Source organism: Anabrus simplex, chromosome 1, assembly GCF_040414725.1.
Source record: "Anabrus simplex isolate iqAnaSimp1 chromosome 1, ASM4041472v1, whole genome shotgun sequence".
Taxonomy (NCBI): domain Eukaryota; kingdom Metazoa; phylum Arthropoda; class Insecta; order Orthoptera; family Tettigoniidae; genus Anabrus; species Anabrus simplex.
Window position 1 is genome coordinate 62,438,904 of NC_090265.1, and position 15,663 is coordinate 62,454,566.

Consider the following 15,663-nt stretch of genomic DNA (forward strand, 5'->3'; position numbering starts at 1 on the left):
GTCAGAGGAAGTGCAAGGGGAAATAGCTTTGAGATCGCGAAAAATTAGTAGGAAACCGAAGATGGACAAGGATAGCAATATGCAGTCAGGTGATGAGGCTGAGGTTATTGTGTCCAAGGAAATCCAAGGTGGTAACATAAATAGGAAGTTGGTGACTAAGGTGGGACCTACTGAAAGTAAGAAAATAGTAGAAACTGAGGAAAACGCTGTCACGCAAGATCGAAGTAAAGGGGTGATTGACCTGGGTTTATTTAATTTGCTGATGTCCAAAATGACTGAGCAGAATAATATTATGAGTGAGAAAATTGAATCTCAGAATAATATTATGAGTGAGAAAATTGAAACGGTTATTAGTGAGAAAATTGAATCTCAGAATAATATTATGAGTGAGAAAATTGAATCTCAGGGTATTAGTATTAATAAGAAGATCGATGATGTTAGTAATAAGATAGATCATAAGGTGTTAGAAATAAGTAAGCAAATTAATAATTTAGAAAGTAAGGTAAATAGGGAGTGTAGTGACATCAGAGCTGAGATGGAATTGGGTCGGAGCAATCTCCATACTGAAATCGAGCAAATTAGTGAGACATGCATCAAACAGATTGATGAATTAGGCGCCAAGATCGAGTCTAATAAAGGAGAAATCAATGAGTTAGTAGAAGAAAGGTTTGAAAAGATAACCAATACAGTGGGGCAAGAAACTAGGAAATGTATTAGTAGGGTAGAACAGGTGGAAAGAAAACTTGGAGAAGTAGGTGATCTAGAGAGTGAACAAAAATCATTATCACAGAAGGTGAGAGAATCGGAAGAAAAGTTGCAGGAGGAATTAAGAAAAATTCAAGAAAAGGCTGAGGAAACAGTGGAAGAAAAATTTCTGAGTTGCCAGAGAGTACTCCAGAAAGAAGTGCGTGATAGTAAGAATGTACATGAGATAATTGTAAATAATGGTTTAATCACTAGAGATCATGATTTACCTAAGTTTTCTGGGAAATAATTCAACCCGATGGAATTTATGAGAGTAGTGGAGAAGAAATTTGCTGTTCAATTAAGAGACAATATTATTAGCTGGGAAACTGTATTGGAGATCTTATCTAATGCTTTCGTAGGAGAGACTAAGTCTTGGTTTCAAGTATATAAAAGCTCGATGTCTAGTCTAACTGAATTTAAGGAGAAATTCATGGCTAAATTTTGGAGTGAAGGTGTTCAGAGTAGAGAGAGAGAGAGAGAGAGAGTAATGTTTGGCAGGTATAATTCTAACGAGGGTGTTAGAATGACTGAATACTTTTTGGCTCATGTTTTGGTGTGGAGAAATTTAGAATGTATTGGACCTGAGGCTGATATAGTTAGACTTATGGCTAAGCACTATCCCGATAGAATAAGAGAAGCTGTTTGTATGCAAAGAGTGGAGACTATTAAGGAAATGGAGATTTTGTTGGAAAGTTTTGATGCTTTAGGTAGTAGCTTGAATAATAGTAGGACACCTAATAGGAATGTAGAAGGAAGGGATAACCAATCTAATAATCAGGACAGGACTATGAATAATCGTAACTACAGAAGAGAATATCAGGAGAGACCTAATAATAATTTCCACAGGGAGAGAAATTATCAAAATAGTTCGGAAAATTTCAGGACTGGGAGGCGTGATTATGGTAATCAACCAGAAGCTGGGAGGTGGGAGAATACAGGCCATAATAATAATAATGACGCTAGAGGAAATAGGCAACAGGGGAGGCCGACTGAGGTGTGTAACCAACAAGTCGTAACCGAACCAAGTACTTTAAACGCGCAACGGACTGTATAAACAGGTCACTGAGACAGTCCGTAAATGGTGGGTTCACGTATAAGGTAGATAAGTATGGCAATGTCGACCAGCCTATAGTTGTAAGTGAACATGATTGTGACCTAAGTAGCAATTAATTCAAATATTTTAAGTGACGACTTAATCGTAGAAAATAAATTTTATAAGTGCAATTTAAATTTAGATATAAGGCAAGATTTGTTAAGTGATCTTATATTATGTAATGAGGATAATTTAAGTAGTGTTACTGTTACACCGACGATTGAACTGCTGATATGGGGCAGAAAGGTTAAGATTTTGTTGGACTCTGGTAGTGAGAAGTCATGTGTAAATTCCAAGCTGTATGAGGAAGTTTTAAGAGACAAGTATGAGGTAGCGGAAATTCCAGTGAGGAATACGTTCATCGTAACAGCTGTTGGAAACAAGTCTCAAAGAGTGAATAAACAAATAGCTGTCCCCATTAACATAAGTGGAGAATGTATTTTCCAACCATGCTTAGTTGTGCCTAATTTAGTTTATGCCGTTATTTTAGGTACTGACTGGTTAACGTGTCACAAGGCTAAATTAAATTTTGATCTGTGTAATGTCAATCTTATTTGGGGAAGGAGTAGCAGGGAAGTCAGTTTACCATATGATGTTTTGTCAGAAATTAGTGCGAATAAAGTGTGTTCTAGTACGGAAGGATCTTGTGAAATTCCTAATATTAGGAAAAATATTGATGTCTGCCATGTGTCTATACAGAGAGATTCTAGTGATGAATTGTATGAGACAGTGGAGAAATGTAATATAGCGGAAAGTCAGAAGGACGAATTGTGTGAATTATTGATATCACATAGTGATGTTTTTAGCGATCGGCCTGGTAGAACACATCTTTACGAACACAAATTTAATGTTATTGATAACTCAACTTTTGTAGGACCTAAATATCCCATTCCGTTAAAATACGCTAGCGCTGTTGAAGAGCAGATTGACATTATGCTAGATTATAATATAATCGAACCATCATGTAGTCCTAATTTGAATCCACTTGTTATTATACCTAAGAAGGATAACACGGTAAGATTGTGCATGATAAATTTTGTAAGACTAAATTGGATGAATTTGAACTTGGTGACAAGGTTTTACTCAGAGTGCCACTCCCGTCATCAGCAGAAGCTGGTCAATTTTCTAAGTTTTTCTTGTTATATCAGGGATACTTCACCGTAGTGAAACGGATTGGGAAATGTGCTTATTCATTAGAAGACAAGGAAGGAAATATCGTAGGCACATACAATATAAGAAATCTTAAGAAATATATCATGTGAGTTTGTTGATTAATTTTCATTATTATGCTAATTCACCATATTTTATGAAGCTGGCATTGCGAACAGGACTTCAGTGAAATTAGCGTGTGTTGTGATATTAAGTGAAGCACGGCAGTGCAATAAACTCCAGTGCTTGGAGACAGTGTATATAATGAAATGTCTTCGAGAATTACTTTTGAACACTAAATGAACGTTTGAAACGACAGAAGTGAGAAAGAAATGTAATCTGTATGTAAATAATACTGTATAATCACAGTGAAAATGATAATTGATCAATGTTTTATATGTGTAACAACGAACATCCAGATGGATGATAACATGTACCCAATTTGTAAAGGGCATTTTTATACATGTATCTATGGTGTACTCGATTTCAGGTGATTATGTATATATTTCATGAATCAATCGATTCATTTAATCGATTATTTCATGAGGGAGGCGTTCTGTAACCGTACAACAGGGTTACAGATTCCATTCAGTATTTATTATGATGATGATGATGATTATTATTATTATTATTATTATTAACCCGATTCATTAGATGTTATATTCTGTTTCTCATCATTTAGACTGTAATAATTAGGTATCACGTATATTATTGTATTTAATCATAGGTTAAGTGAAATTTGTTTGTAATTATTCTGTATTGTAGTAAGTGAGATTTGTTGGTTTCATATTGTCATGCTGTGGCTTGTAACTTTGGCTAGATGGGCTGGCATAGTATTTTGCAATCAAGGCTATGTTTAACTGGGAATGTTGTGTGCAAGTAGATTTCCCGGTGACGCATTCAGCATAGTCATCCTCGATCCGCTTGGGTACGCTTAGACAACGCGTGACTGATGACATCAGTGCGTGGGCACGTGATTGCGACCAAGTGTCAGTATTCGCCAGCTACTGTATGTTGAAGTGGAAGGGATGAAGAGTGAGTAGGGAGATGAGTCGTCATCGCGAGGTTATATAAGTTGATGCTACGATGGGGAGAGGTATTCAGTTCATATCGTTCAGATCATATCGTGCAGGTCATATGTAACAGTCAGATGTATCAAATGGAAGAAGTGGTCTTAGTGTGATGGTCAGAGCTAAGAGTTGTGTTTTCAAGAGGTCTTGTAATAATCGAGGAGGTCTACAAGTGGTGGTTGTATCCGAGCAGAGACGGGTACTATGCTGATAAAGAAACATCATCTTCTTGTGAGGATGGACTTCACAAGATGTTTCAAGAATATTTTCCAATTTCTTATAATATATTGAGTGGACGTAATTACATTGGAGCTCCCTACACGCGTACATGGTATGTAGGCCAACTCCTTGTTATATAAGAAGATAACAGCAGACGGCTCCCGACTTCAGCTCACAGGTTTTCCCAAGAATTTCAAGTTCAACAGCGGTGTATGCAGACAACAGGTAATTAAAGCATCAGACATGTTATGCATTCATAACTTGAAGAAGAGTGTAATCAGCGGCGATATCACATCTCACTTCAAGTTCATGCCAATAGCTTTTTTTGTTTAGATTAAATTTTCCTTTTCTTAGTACCGCAAATCTCACGATATATTTCTTTTGTTAAATTAAAAGACGTCAATGATTGTTCATTGTGACGTAAATTATAGTCATAAACTCAGTTTTATTTTAATTATAATAAGTGATTCCAGTTCCATGTACAATCCTCAATTGTGGAAATGCAACAGTAATTTAATATTGTCCTGATCCATATCCCTGTATATTGCCAGATATGTGAGTTTATCACCTCACGCCTTGAGATAATTGATATAAGAGGTATGCTCTACCGAATTTTGTTGTTTTTTTAAAAAAAAGCAACTGGCGCTCATACAAATGTTATTTATATTGTGTGGAAGATATGAAGGTATAAGAGTAGTGGTCAGAGTAGCCACACAATATGTTATGTTTCCTCTGCCTTTCACACTGACCTCATTGGACAAGCCATTTATGATGCTGCCCATGCAAGTTTGTTTACACAGATTCCATGATCATACTTTAGACAACCACCCTCTATTAACCTTTTCACTGCTGAGTTTTGATGACCAGGCGAACCCTCTGGGCTGGGTTTTTAAAAAGGAAGAAGCACTTTTACAGATATATTTTTACTGATAATATTAATGGAATGCATATCATCCCCTTAGCCCTGCAGCCCAATACGGGGGTGGGGATAAAGTGAGATATTTTACGGCTGGATGCCCTTCCCGATTCAAACCTCAGCTGAGAAAATATGAAATTAATGATGGTGAATGAAACTGGGTAAGGTAGTGGAAGGAATCGGCTGAGACTTATGAATAGCAACTGTCCCAGCATTTGCTTGGGAGTGCAAAAGGAAAACCACAAAAACAAAAACAAATCCCAGGACAGTTGACGGTGGGGTTTGAACCCACTCGGCTGCCGAACGCATAGCTTGGCTCCATAGTTGTAGCATGTTAATATACACAGCTACTCCACTCGGTGATACTATTACTGAAATATAAAATTTTTGATCCAAGAACTGGTATTATCAAAATCATTTACATTTGGGGAAAAATAATTTATCTGAGGAAGGGTTGACAATTCCGCATCAGAATCATCATTACTTTGTCTCGTACTTTCTTGCAGTTCAATATTGCCACTTAGATATTCTCCATCTTCATTATCAAAATATAGCACTCCAGAATCACTGTTTATGAGGAAACATTTAATTTCTTTGTCAACAAGAGATGCATGTATACTTCAAGATGCCATGATGGCTACACGTTATTGGGAAAGATGTTCCACTCCAACAAAGCTGAAATAACACCAGATCACTTTCAATACACACAAAATGGAGTGGTATATCTACCGTATAGAACTTCTTTGAGCATTTCCATGGAATCTCAAAGTATGACATCACGTTCATTTGTAAGATCGGTGAAGTACACACTGCATCAAAACATATATATATGGGTCTGGCGGACGAGGCACGGCGCTCAATAATGTATACCGTATTTACGCGAATAATACCCACATACAGTTTTTTTTTTAAATTGAGGCACGAAATTGGAGTGCGGGTTTTATTTGAGTTAATGTTGGCATTTTTTTTTTCAAATTCAGCCTTCCTAAAGTTAGGATGCGGAGATTATTCGATGGCGGGAATTATTCACGTAAATACGGTATATACGGGTTTGGCCATGAATGGGTTAATAGAAGGGAAAAAGGAAGAGGTCCAATCCTTTAAAGAATGAAGGTATTGGCAAAAGAAAGCGAAGGGTCATGAAGGACTTTGCGAACTTAATACTGCTGAAGGTCAGAAAGGACCAAGAACAGACCAAGGGAGGTTGGATAGGATAAATGAAGGTGAAGAGGCTAGCACAAGCATGTAGAAGCAATGTCAGAACTCAGGTAAGTGTCCAATGGCCACCAACCCACACTCTCTAGTTGTGAATCAATATGTCTTCCCTTTTAACAACCTTTTACAACAGTGAGGGGATATCATGGACATATTTTACTGCTCCCACCCATGGGGGAACAGATCTTTCCCTTTCATTATGGCAGTTCCTACTGGGCTACCGTACTTCTGAGATTAGTCATGTCATTTATTTATCCCCTGGTCCAAATGAATAAGTCACTTCTTAAATGCCTCATTTCTTCTTAACACCAATTCAATAACCCAACTAATATTTGTAAATAGCTGACTGAAAAATGGGTAACATTTAAATGAATTAATCTGAGTAGAAGGTAACACAATAAAAAACTTGTCATTTGAAGTATGTACTAATGGTAGTAAAAGTTCTTTTTTTTTTTTATTTTTTTTTTTTTTTTTTTTTTTTTTAAGAATTGAGAGAGTAAATATACTTACACAAACCAATGCACATATTCAGCATCATCTGAAGTAAAATGACCATCAGGATTGGTAAGAATCAATGTCCAAAGAGTATCAGGCTTAGCTTCATAAGAGACCTCTGGGACTACAGAAGCCTGAAAATATTTGAAGAACGTACAACAGATCTTTAAAAACATATATACTGTATTTACCAGTATTCACATCACATTATTTCCTGAATAATTCCAACACCAATACAGATTTGCAATGAAATTTGAACAGGACTTGCCTTGTTTTGTAAGGAATGTGACAATATCATAATATACGCTGGACATGGCCACCATTTGTGCCCAGACAGGATTGAACCTGATGCACCATATTCTGGAAAGTCCTTGCCAGGACATCCGCTGTCACAGGCGAAATTTCTTTGATGTTGTTTGCTTTCAAGGTGTCTATGATTCAGGGTTAGTTTCAATACTCTCTCATTGTCAGATATCCCCATAGAGAATTATCAGGCAGCATGAGATTGGTCAATACTGTGAAAGCACCTCAGCCAAATTACAGAAAGAACAACAGAGAGGCACCGCTGGCAACCATCACACTGGCTGGCTAGCGGTTACTCCATGTCACAATAATTAGGTCCTAGACTCCTTTCTCTCTCACTGAATGTATTGTTGTTCAAGGTTCATTGTAATATCTTCACTGGTGTTGGAATTATTGACGAAATGTCAGGTTCAGTAGCAGGTGGGACACACTGTATGTTACAAACTCTCAAACTTGTAAAATATTTATCATTTACATTTATTTGTTTTAATTAATGTGATTTATATTTAATTGCAGGACATCTGGCAATTTCCAAATTCTTAACCTGGTACAATCTGTCCCTAAAGTAACAGTACAACTATAACCACATTCAACCCAATTTTTTTTCCAAACAATATTATCAGAATTTAATTCACAGAGAAAAACAGGTCATAATCCACTCTTTTGATCACTGCACGTTGTTCACAACAGTCCAGTTCATTAGGATCTATACACAACAAACAGAAGTTTCCTTAAAATAAATATAACATTTAAAATTTCAGGCCATTTTAACAAAATGTAGTAACTAGTATTAATTGGCAGGATGCTAGATTGTTCGCAAATAGGGAGCAAGATAGCTGACTGACCACAGTTCAAACGCCAATCAAAGTGTGTGATATCTGAAATTACATTCCTGAGGTTCTGATTTCAAACAAAATTGAACGTACTATGGTTGTGATCATGAAATCAACAGGCATGCAAAACTACGAGCTTCACTGTTTGAGTGCTTTCCTCTGTTTACACATCAGTTTCGATCTGTAAGCGCTCTTTTTTTCTAAATCAATATTTTATTCAAGAACTGTCCAATACAAAAACATATACTACACTGTAACATTCTTAAATTTTGCAAAGGAATGTTAATTATGAAAGAACTTTGAACTACAGCAGAGTCTCCTTAATCCGAACTAATTGGGACCGGAGTCTGTTCGGATTACGAAATTTTCGGATTAACCGGAAAAATATTTTATAATAATAATAATAATAATAATAATGCTATTATTTTTATGTCCCGCTAACTACATTTACGGTTTCCGGAGATGCCTAGGTGCCGGGATTTTCTCCCGCAGGAGTTCTTTTACGTGCCAGTAAATCTACTTACATGAAGCTGACGTATTTGAGCACCTTGAAATACCACCGGACTGAGCCAGGATCGAATCTGCCAAGTTGGGGTCAGAAGGCCAGCACCTCAACCGTCTGGATACAGTCTTACCGTGAAACAATTGACAATCTTATGTTAATTTTAAGGACACTTCCTCTAAAGCATTACTTTGTCAATTTATATATTTTTCATCTAAACTGTGTTATGTGGCTGAAGATGTTGATAATATACGAAACATGTACCACTTTTGACCATTAAAAATTGCCTTAAGCAATCATTGTATCGACTAGGTGGAAAATAAATAAATACTTAATTGTGAACCGACAATTTATAGCGCCACACACGTCTCCACAATATGTTGACTGCATTTTAATCAGTACAGTGGTTCTTGTTCTACTTCAGATACTGACAACACGAACACTGTTCACGTAGTGAACCACTATAAAATTATGTATCCGTGATCCGATATACAGTAAATACGTAGAAAGAGACAAAAATGTCAGTCGGTCGGTCACTTGCTTTCTTGGCTTACGCTGCGTGAACCATCAACGATAGACCCCAAGTGTAAGTGTACGAAATGTAGAGCATAGAATCCTCTACAAAAAAGTCCGGGATGGTACATACCTATTTCCAACCGGCTGCCCTCTAGAAGCGATTTTATGCTACAGTCCGCGGTAAAAATATAACTCCTTAAAATTAAATAAATATTTCGATATTATCCTCGAGCTCCTCATCAAAATAAATTGTTTGACATCCTCCAGTATTTTATAAGGATTACAATAACCTTGTCAGGACATTATTTGCATGAATGGTTCAGAAGTTATGACCATTTTAAACTGTAGTGGTAATACGTGTCAGCAGGACGGGAGAGCGCTGTCTCATATAACATGAAGTCACGCAGAAAGCGGCCAGGGAGAGAAACAAGTGAGTGCGATGCGGGAAGAGACCCCTCTGGGTATTAGCATCAAATGAGCTGAGAGCAGGAATCTGTTATAGCATACAATTCTTTCAGTGTGCCATAGCTCTGTTTGTCTTGCTGCAGTGGAAGTTCGGCTCCCCACCAATGTCTAGTGTACCGACAATGAACCGTATGTGTGTTGTGTCTTGCTGATCTGTGATTGTATATGATTCTTTCAGTGTGCCATGGCTCTGTATGTCTCGCTGCAGCAGAAGTTTGGCTCCCCGCCAATGTCCAGTTACCAATAATGAACCGTGCATGTGTTGTGTCTCGCTGATCGGTGAATGCGCCACTCGGCACTGTCTGCTGCGAGTCAGCTGAATCATGTACCGTGAGCTCACCGTTCCTGTGAATCGATTCACTCAGACACTTGAATGAATCACCACACTGCTTCAAATCATACACTCAGTAGCCAACACTAGTCCACTGAAGGAAAATCATTTCAAAATTCGGCAGGGATAATTTTTCTAGATATCCTAAAATATTTCTGAGCAATATGCGAAATGAAAAGGGCGGCAGTTGGTGGGGAGCCGAACTTCCACTGCAGCAAGGCATACAGAGCTATGGCACACTGAAAGAATTGTACGCTATAACAGATTCCTGCTCTCAGTTAAAATTCTGGCACATGCAGACCGCAACGAACGTGTAGTATTCAGAATATTAGTGGATTGTAGAGATTAGATAATAATTATGACTTATAGATGCTCAGTATTTTTGCTTGCAAAAACTGCTTTTAAGAACAAGGACTGAAACATTATTTTCTCAGATGTTTCTATATCTATTATTATTATTATTATTATTTATGACACTTATTAATTGAGGCATCTAGTATCAAAACCGGCCAAGTCACACAGTTTATGAAAATGATTTAAGGTTATTAACTGGAAGTAGAAGTCTAGCACTATCACGTGAAACAAGAATATGCTTTGAAATCGTCCATGTCTTCACGTTACAGCGCACTGAATTCTTGGTCGTGCAACAGAATGGGCTAAGTCATGCAGGCAGTGAATTCAAAACCGGCCATGTCTGGTTTTAGCATTATTGTCTGGAATCTTGTGTTGTTACAATATGCAACAATGTGATAATATCACTAGGCACAATCGTTCCTTATATTGTACAGTGTATTCTTTGAAGTCGTAATATTTCGCATTTTGTTCGTTTGCAACACTGACTTACGTATTCTCAGGCTTCTAACGTCATTTGCGCAAAACCAATCCTATTTCCTGTGTGTCGTATTCTGTCATTATTGCATAGTATAACGTGTATCTTTTTCCGAGTGGTGAACTGCAAAATTTATTTTCATACCTTGTCCTACATAATGGAAACATCAATAGATGAAACCCCAAATCAAGTGCAAGAAAGAGAACAAGAGATACATCAAAGTGGACATCACTACAACAAAAGCGAGAGTGGTAAGAATAATATTTCATTTTATTTCAATACAGATTATCAAAGTTTCTCGCACAAAATTCTGTTTGTGTAAATGGTGAGGTATTTTACAACAATGATCTCGAGAAGTACCGAAGTCTGTGTAAAAGAGGAAAATCGCTGGCTCAAATGAAACCTCACATAGTGATCAATGGCATTACTCTTCCTGTCTCTAAAACAGAAGACAAAAAATCTCCTGCAGAACCACTTTGGCTCAACATGGCAAGATCATCCATCCCTGCAGTTTTATAAAACTACAGTATAATATTAGCAAGTGAAACAGCTTTCACTGGTCATGGGAGTTCCAACACCATCTCTGAAGTCTGCATCAGTAGTCCACGTGAAATGCCTGACATTGTATTATAAATAAGAGCAAATTGAAGACCTAAAACAACAATATTATTTAATATGTGTGACCAGTACCTATCTTAATAATGATTCTATAATATAAGTGACTATTATTGCTGATCATTTTCTTTTACTGTGTTCAGGATCTATGTGAACTACAAACTTTTAGTGAGAGAAATCCTATTTTGTATTCTCCTCAGCTTTCTGATGTTCTTCTTCATATATTATTATCCCATGTGTGCTGAAATGCTTTTTTTTTAAATTGCGATAAAGAAAGTAATTACAATGTCAATTTATTTTCATTAAATTCCTTTTTTTCACAAGGGTTTGGAGTTTAAATTGAATACTGTTTCAGAAAAACGCCTACAATTATACAAAATTGCAACAAAAATGGCCAAGTCAAAATTTACATTAACAAAAAGAAGGGTTCATTATGATGTAGATGTTGATTCCCATAGGGAACCTAAAATATTTGTCCTGAATGAGTAAATTTATAATACCAATATAATGGTCCGTTATTGGACAGATTTCTCAAAACAGCGGAACTAAAATATTAAACCATTAAGGATATAACTATGAAAAATTCTTTTGTGCCTATCATTGCTTTATCTCTACAGACTTTTCATCCATACTGAAAAATATGCCTTCAGTGACTTGGCCGGTTTTGATACTAGACGCCTCAATTGTATTCACTTGATTAAAATTTAATGGGAATGGGGACAATGCAAATATTTCAGGTAAATGCATATTTCTCCTCATATTTTGGGTCATTTTTGCACATTTTAAGCCCTTTTTTTATGACTTTAAAGTCATTTTATAGGTAATTTTTTCATTTATAAGGTCAACAAAAAACCATCATGAGTTTTAACATTCCAAATCAAACAGAAAATTCTAAATTCCCATGGAGGGAATTAGATGTTTTTCACCAATAGAGCTCTCCATGGGAATTTAGAATTTTCCATTCGGAATTGCTAGGCGGGCAATAATTCCATTGTGGTGATTTATCTCCCGTATGCAGTTATCAGACTGTGCCTCTTATAAGAGCTTCTGATAAGTTCACCTCCATACATCCCAGCGTCAGTGAGTAGGGTCTGACACATCCCACTCTGATGAGTCTAGTGTCAGACCTAAGACGAAACACTGGTTAATAGAGCAAATGCCTGAAAAGCCTTACATCTGATATGTTTTTGACATTCCAAATCAAGTCGAGCATAGGGAGTTATAACTCTAACAATCCTTGACAGATTTTTATGCAGTGTTTGCTATTGCCTAGAGGATCTCCCAAGGAAGGTTTTCAGGTATTAAATACTGATATGCAAGAAAATTAAGTCGAGTAGTGACTTAATGGTTTCAGTGAAACTCGAAAGTGACAGCACACAAACATTTTCTCGGCTTTCATTGCCTAAACCATTAAAGATATCACCAACTATATGCATAAGAACTGCAAAGCTTAAAAGGTTTTACAAAAATTGTAGGCAAGACTACATATATATCTTTAAAGCGATTTTTTATTTTGGTCCCATAAAATTCTCCTATGTTTTCTGAATCCAAATATATATATAGTTTGTTGGGGTTTCGACACCTGTAATACCTTTCACTGGCCATTTAAAAATGGTGTATCATGTGCCACGTCCATGTCAAATGTCTCCACAGATAATCAGCCAGTTCATGAACTCTGTCCGAAGGGTAGTGACTCGTGGTGTGGTTACCAAAAAACACTGGTATCTGGTGAGCCATATACTCAAGAACATTCACTTCCAGCAGCGGTAATGCTTGCCATTAAACCAGTTTAGAGGGATCTCAGTGATGTAAAACTCCTAGCCAAATGCTTACATGGTGGCACTCAGAATCCCAATGAGAGTTTTAATCACTGTATTTGAAAGAGGATACCAAAAAAGGTTCTTGTAGGACTAGATGATCTCTAAGATGGGTGATTTAGATGCAGTAATCTGCTTCAATGGCGGTGCAAAAGCTAAGATCAATGTCTTGAGGAACTTGGGAATAAAAAGTGGACCCAACATGGAAAATTCTCTCTTTAATATTGACAAGATGCATGTACGGAGAGCAAAGAAGTTCAATGAACTGATGACCAAGAGGTCAGGAGCAGAAAAAGGAACTTGAAGAGGATAAGGGAAGAAGCAGAATGACATAAAGATGTAGATTACGCAGTTGGGATGTTCTAAAGTTAAGGTAGCTATGCAAAAAATATACTGTTATCTTTGCCAGCTGTTTCCCACAACCATACCATAACCGCACATTCCGCATTCTCTGCAAAACGTAAAGAATTTCACCTTATTTTCTTGACACGGCATAAGCTCAAAACCCTATACAGTATCATGTCTATAAGTATGGGCATCAATGGCAACCGAGATAATGGTTCCTGAATGAACCAAGGTTACTTTCTCTCTTAAAATTTGTATTTATTTTGCAGATTTCACAACCGCAAATACCATAATATGGCCATAATCCACCTCAGCATAAACTGCTCTTTACATGTTACAAGAATCTTAGTTATAACCTTACCATAAACCGAGAAAATGCTTAATATGATGATGCCTGCTAATGTACATAATTCACATGTTCAGGAGTACCCAGTGTCCTTTATTTATTTTTTATTTATTTATTTGGGAAACCAAAACAGCGAGAAGCCGAATTACAGAGTTCCGCAATGAAAAACATATTTACAATAGAGTAGCACAAGGCAAACATAAAAAATAAGTGGAAGAACAATGACGGAAAAACATCTAATGATAAAAATAGAGGAAAAAATTAAAAACTAACAAAATAACTGTAGAGACACAACAAATAACAACAAAACATAAAGGCTAAAGAAAAAACGAGAAAAATTGAAGATTGAACGTAAAACGAAGAGAAGAACTTATAGCTAGGCACAGTAAGATAAATACAGATATAACACTTAAGTAACGGTATAGTACAGTAAAAATAAATAAATAAATAAATATTATATTATGTACAAAAGTGAGGACAGCAATAAGAAGAGAAAAAAGGAATATGAAGAAAATGAACTAGGTTAAGTTAAGGAGGAATCAATTAAAGGAGGCATACGAAGAAAAAACGTCCAAGTTCCTGTCAGAAGATAAAGAGTTAAGGAGGGTTGGTATGCGGATAAATAAACTTCTTTGAACGAGAGAGAGGCGGGAATACGGAATATGGAGGGGCGGATTAATCCTGGTTTTGCGAGTTGGAACATGTAAGGAAAAGAAGGATGCAGGTTCAGGAGAACGAAATAAACCGTTAACAGCGTTATATAGGAATCTAATGTCGGCTACTTTCCTGCGACTAGATAACGGGTGAAGGTTTAACTTGTCTAGTATCTGATTACTGCTGAAGTTTCGACAAACAGATACTCTGGCTCTAACAATGGCACAGAAGAATGACTGCACGCGGTCAATATGATTCAGATTAGTGGGGTGAAGAGGTAGACCAAATGGGAGACGCGAATTCAATAATTGGTAGGATGCAAGATACATAGTAGGCTCGGAGGGCGTGGATATCGGTGATGTCAGAAAATCTATACAACAAACCGAGAAGTGACATTGCTCGTGCGGTTATCTTTTGTATATCGGGGACAAATAACAATTTACTGTCAAACATCACTCCTTAGTCATTTTGTTCTGTTTGAGTTGGGAACGGGTCACCCATAAAAAGAGATTTTATATCTGTTCACAGCAGAAACCCTGTACTAGGAATGGGAAGAAAATGTCTGAGTCTCAGGCTAATTCTGCCTAAACCATTGTAAATCAAGAAGCCACCAGAGAGATTTGTATACAGTTTTTGTTGTTGCCAAAAGGATCTCCCATGGAAGGATTTTGTGTATCAAATACTGAACTGATTAATGGAAGCTGAGCAGTAGTAGTAATATGTAAAAATCTGTATGTGGTGAAGTGTAAGAGAGGGGCAAGAGCTCTAACTTCACCACAATCAATCAATCAATCAATCAATCAATCAATCAATCAATCAATCAATCAATCAATCAATCAATCAATCAATCAATCAATCAATCAATCAATCTTGCAAAACAACTTGAAGAAAGTTACAGCATGTGAACACTTATTTTCTTGGCTTGCACTGCCTAAACCAGTGCTCAGCTGAGCGCCCGTTGAGGCTAGCCCAGTGCAGCCAGGCTGGCCTGACGTAAATGGGGACAGCTTACGTAGTAAACATACATCACAGTGAAGCGAGAGAGCAAACACACTTTGCAGGAAAGTAGAGCAGTGACGTTCGATTGTGATTACCAATCTCTCCTCCACTACTCAGCAAAATGTTAACTGGGGTGCAGTATTAAAATAAAATTTAACACTTTGAAGACGATGTCACCCCATGTGGGGTGACGGACCCTCATAC

General features: G+C 37.0%; 1 protein-coding gene across 1 annotated transcript in view; it reads right to left on the bottom strand.

Annotated features, from left to right (window-relative positions):
• mRpL38 (mitochondrial ribosomal protein L38) overlaps positions 1 to 15,663 on the bottom strand; it is a 49,586-nt gene that overhangs the window by 24,319 nt on the left and 9,604 nt on the right. The window contains exon 4 of the mRNA XM_067138805.2: positions 6,920 to 7,038. Coding sequence (XP_066994906.2) covers positions 6,920 to 7,038 — 119 coding nt within the window. The remainder of the gene's footprint in view (positions 1 to 6,919; positions 7,039 to 15,663) is intronic.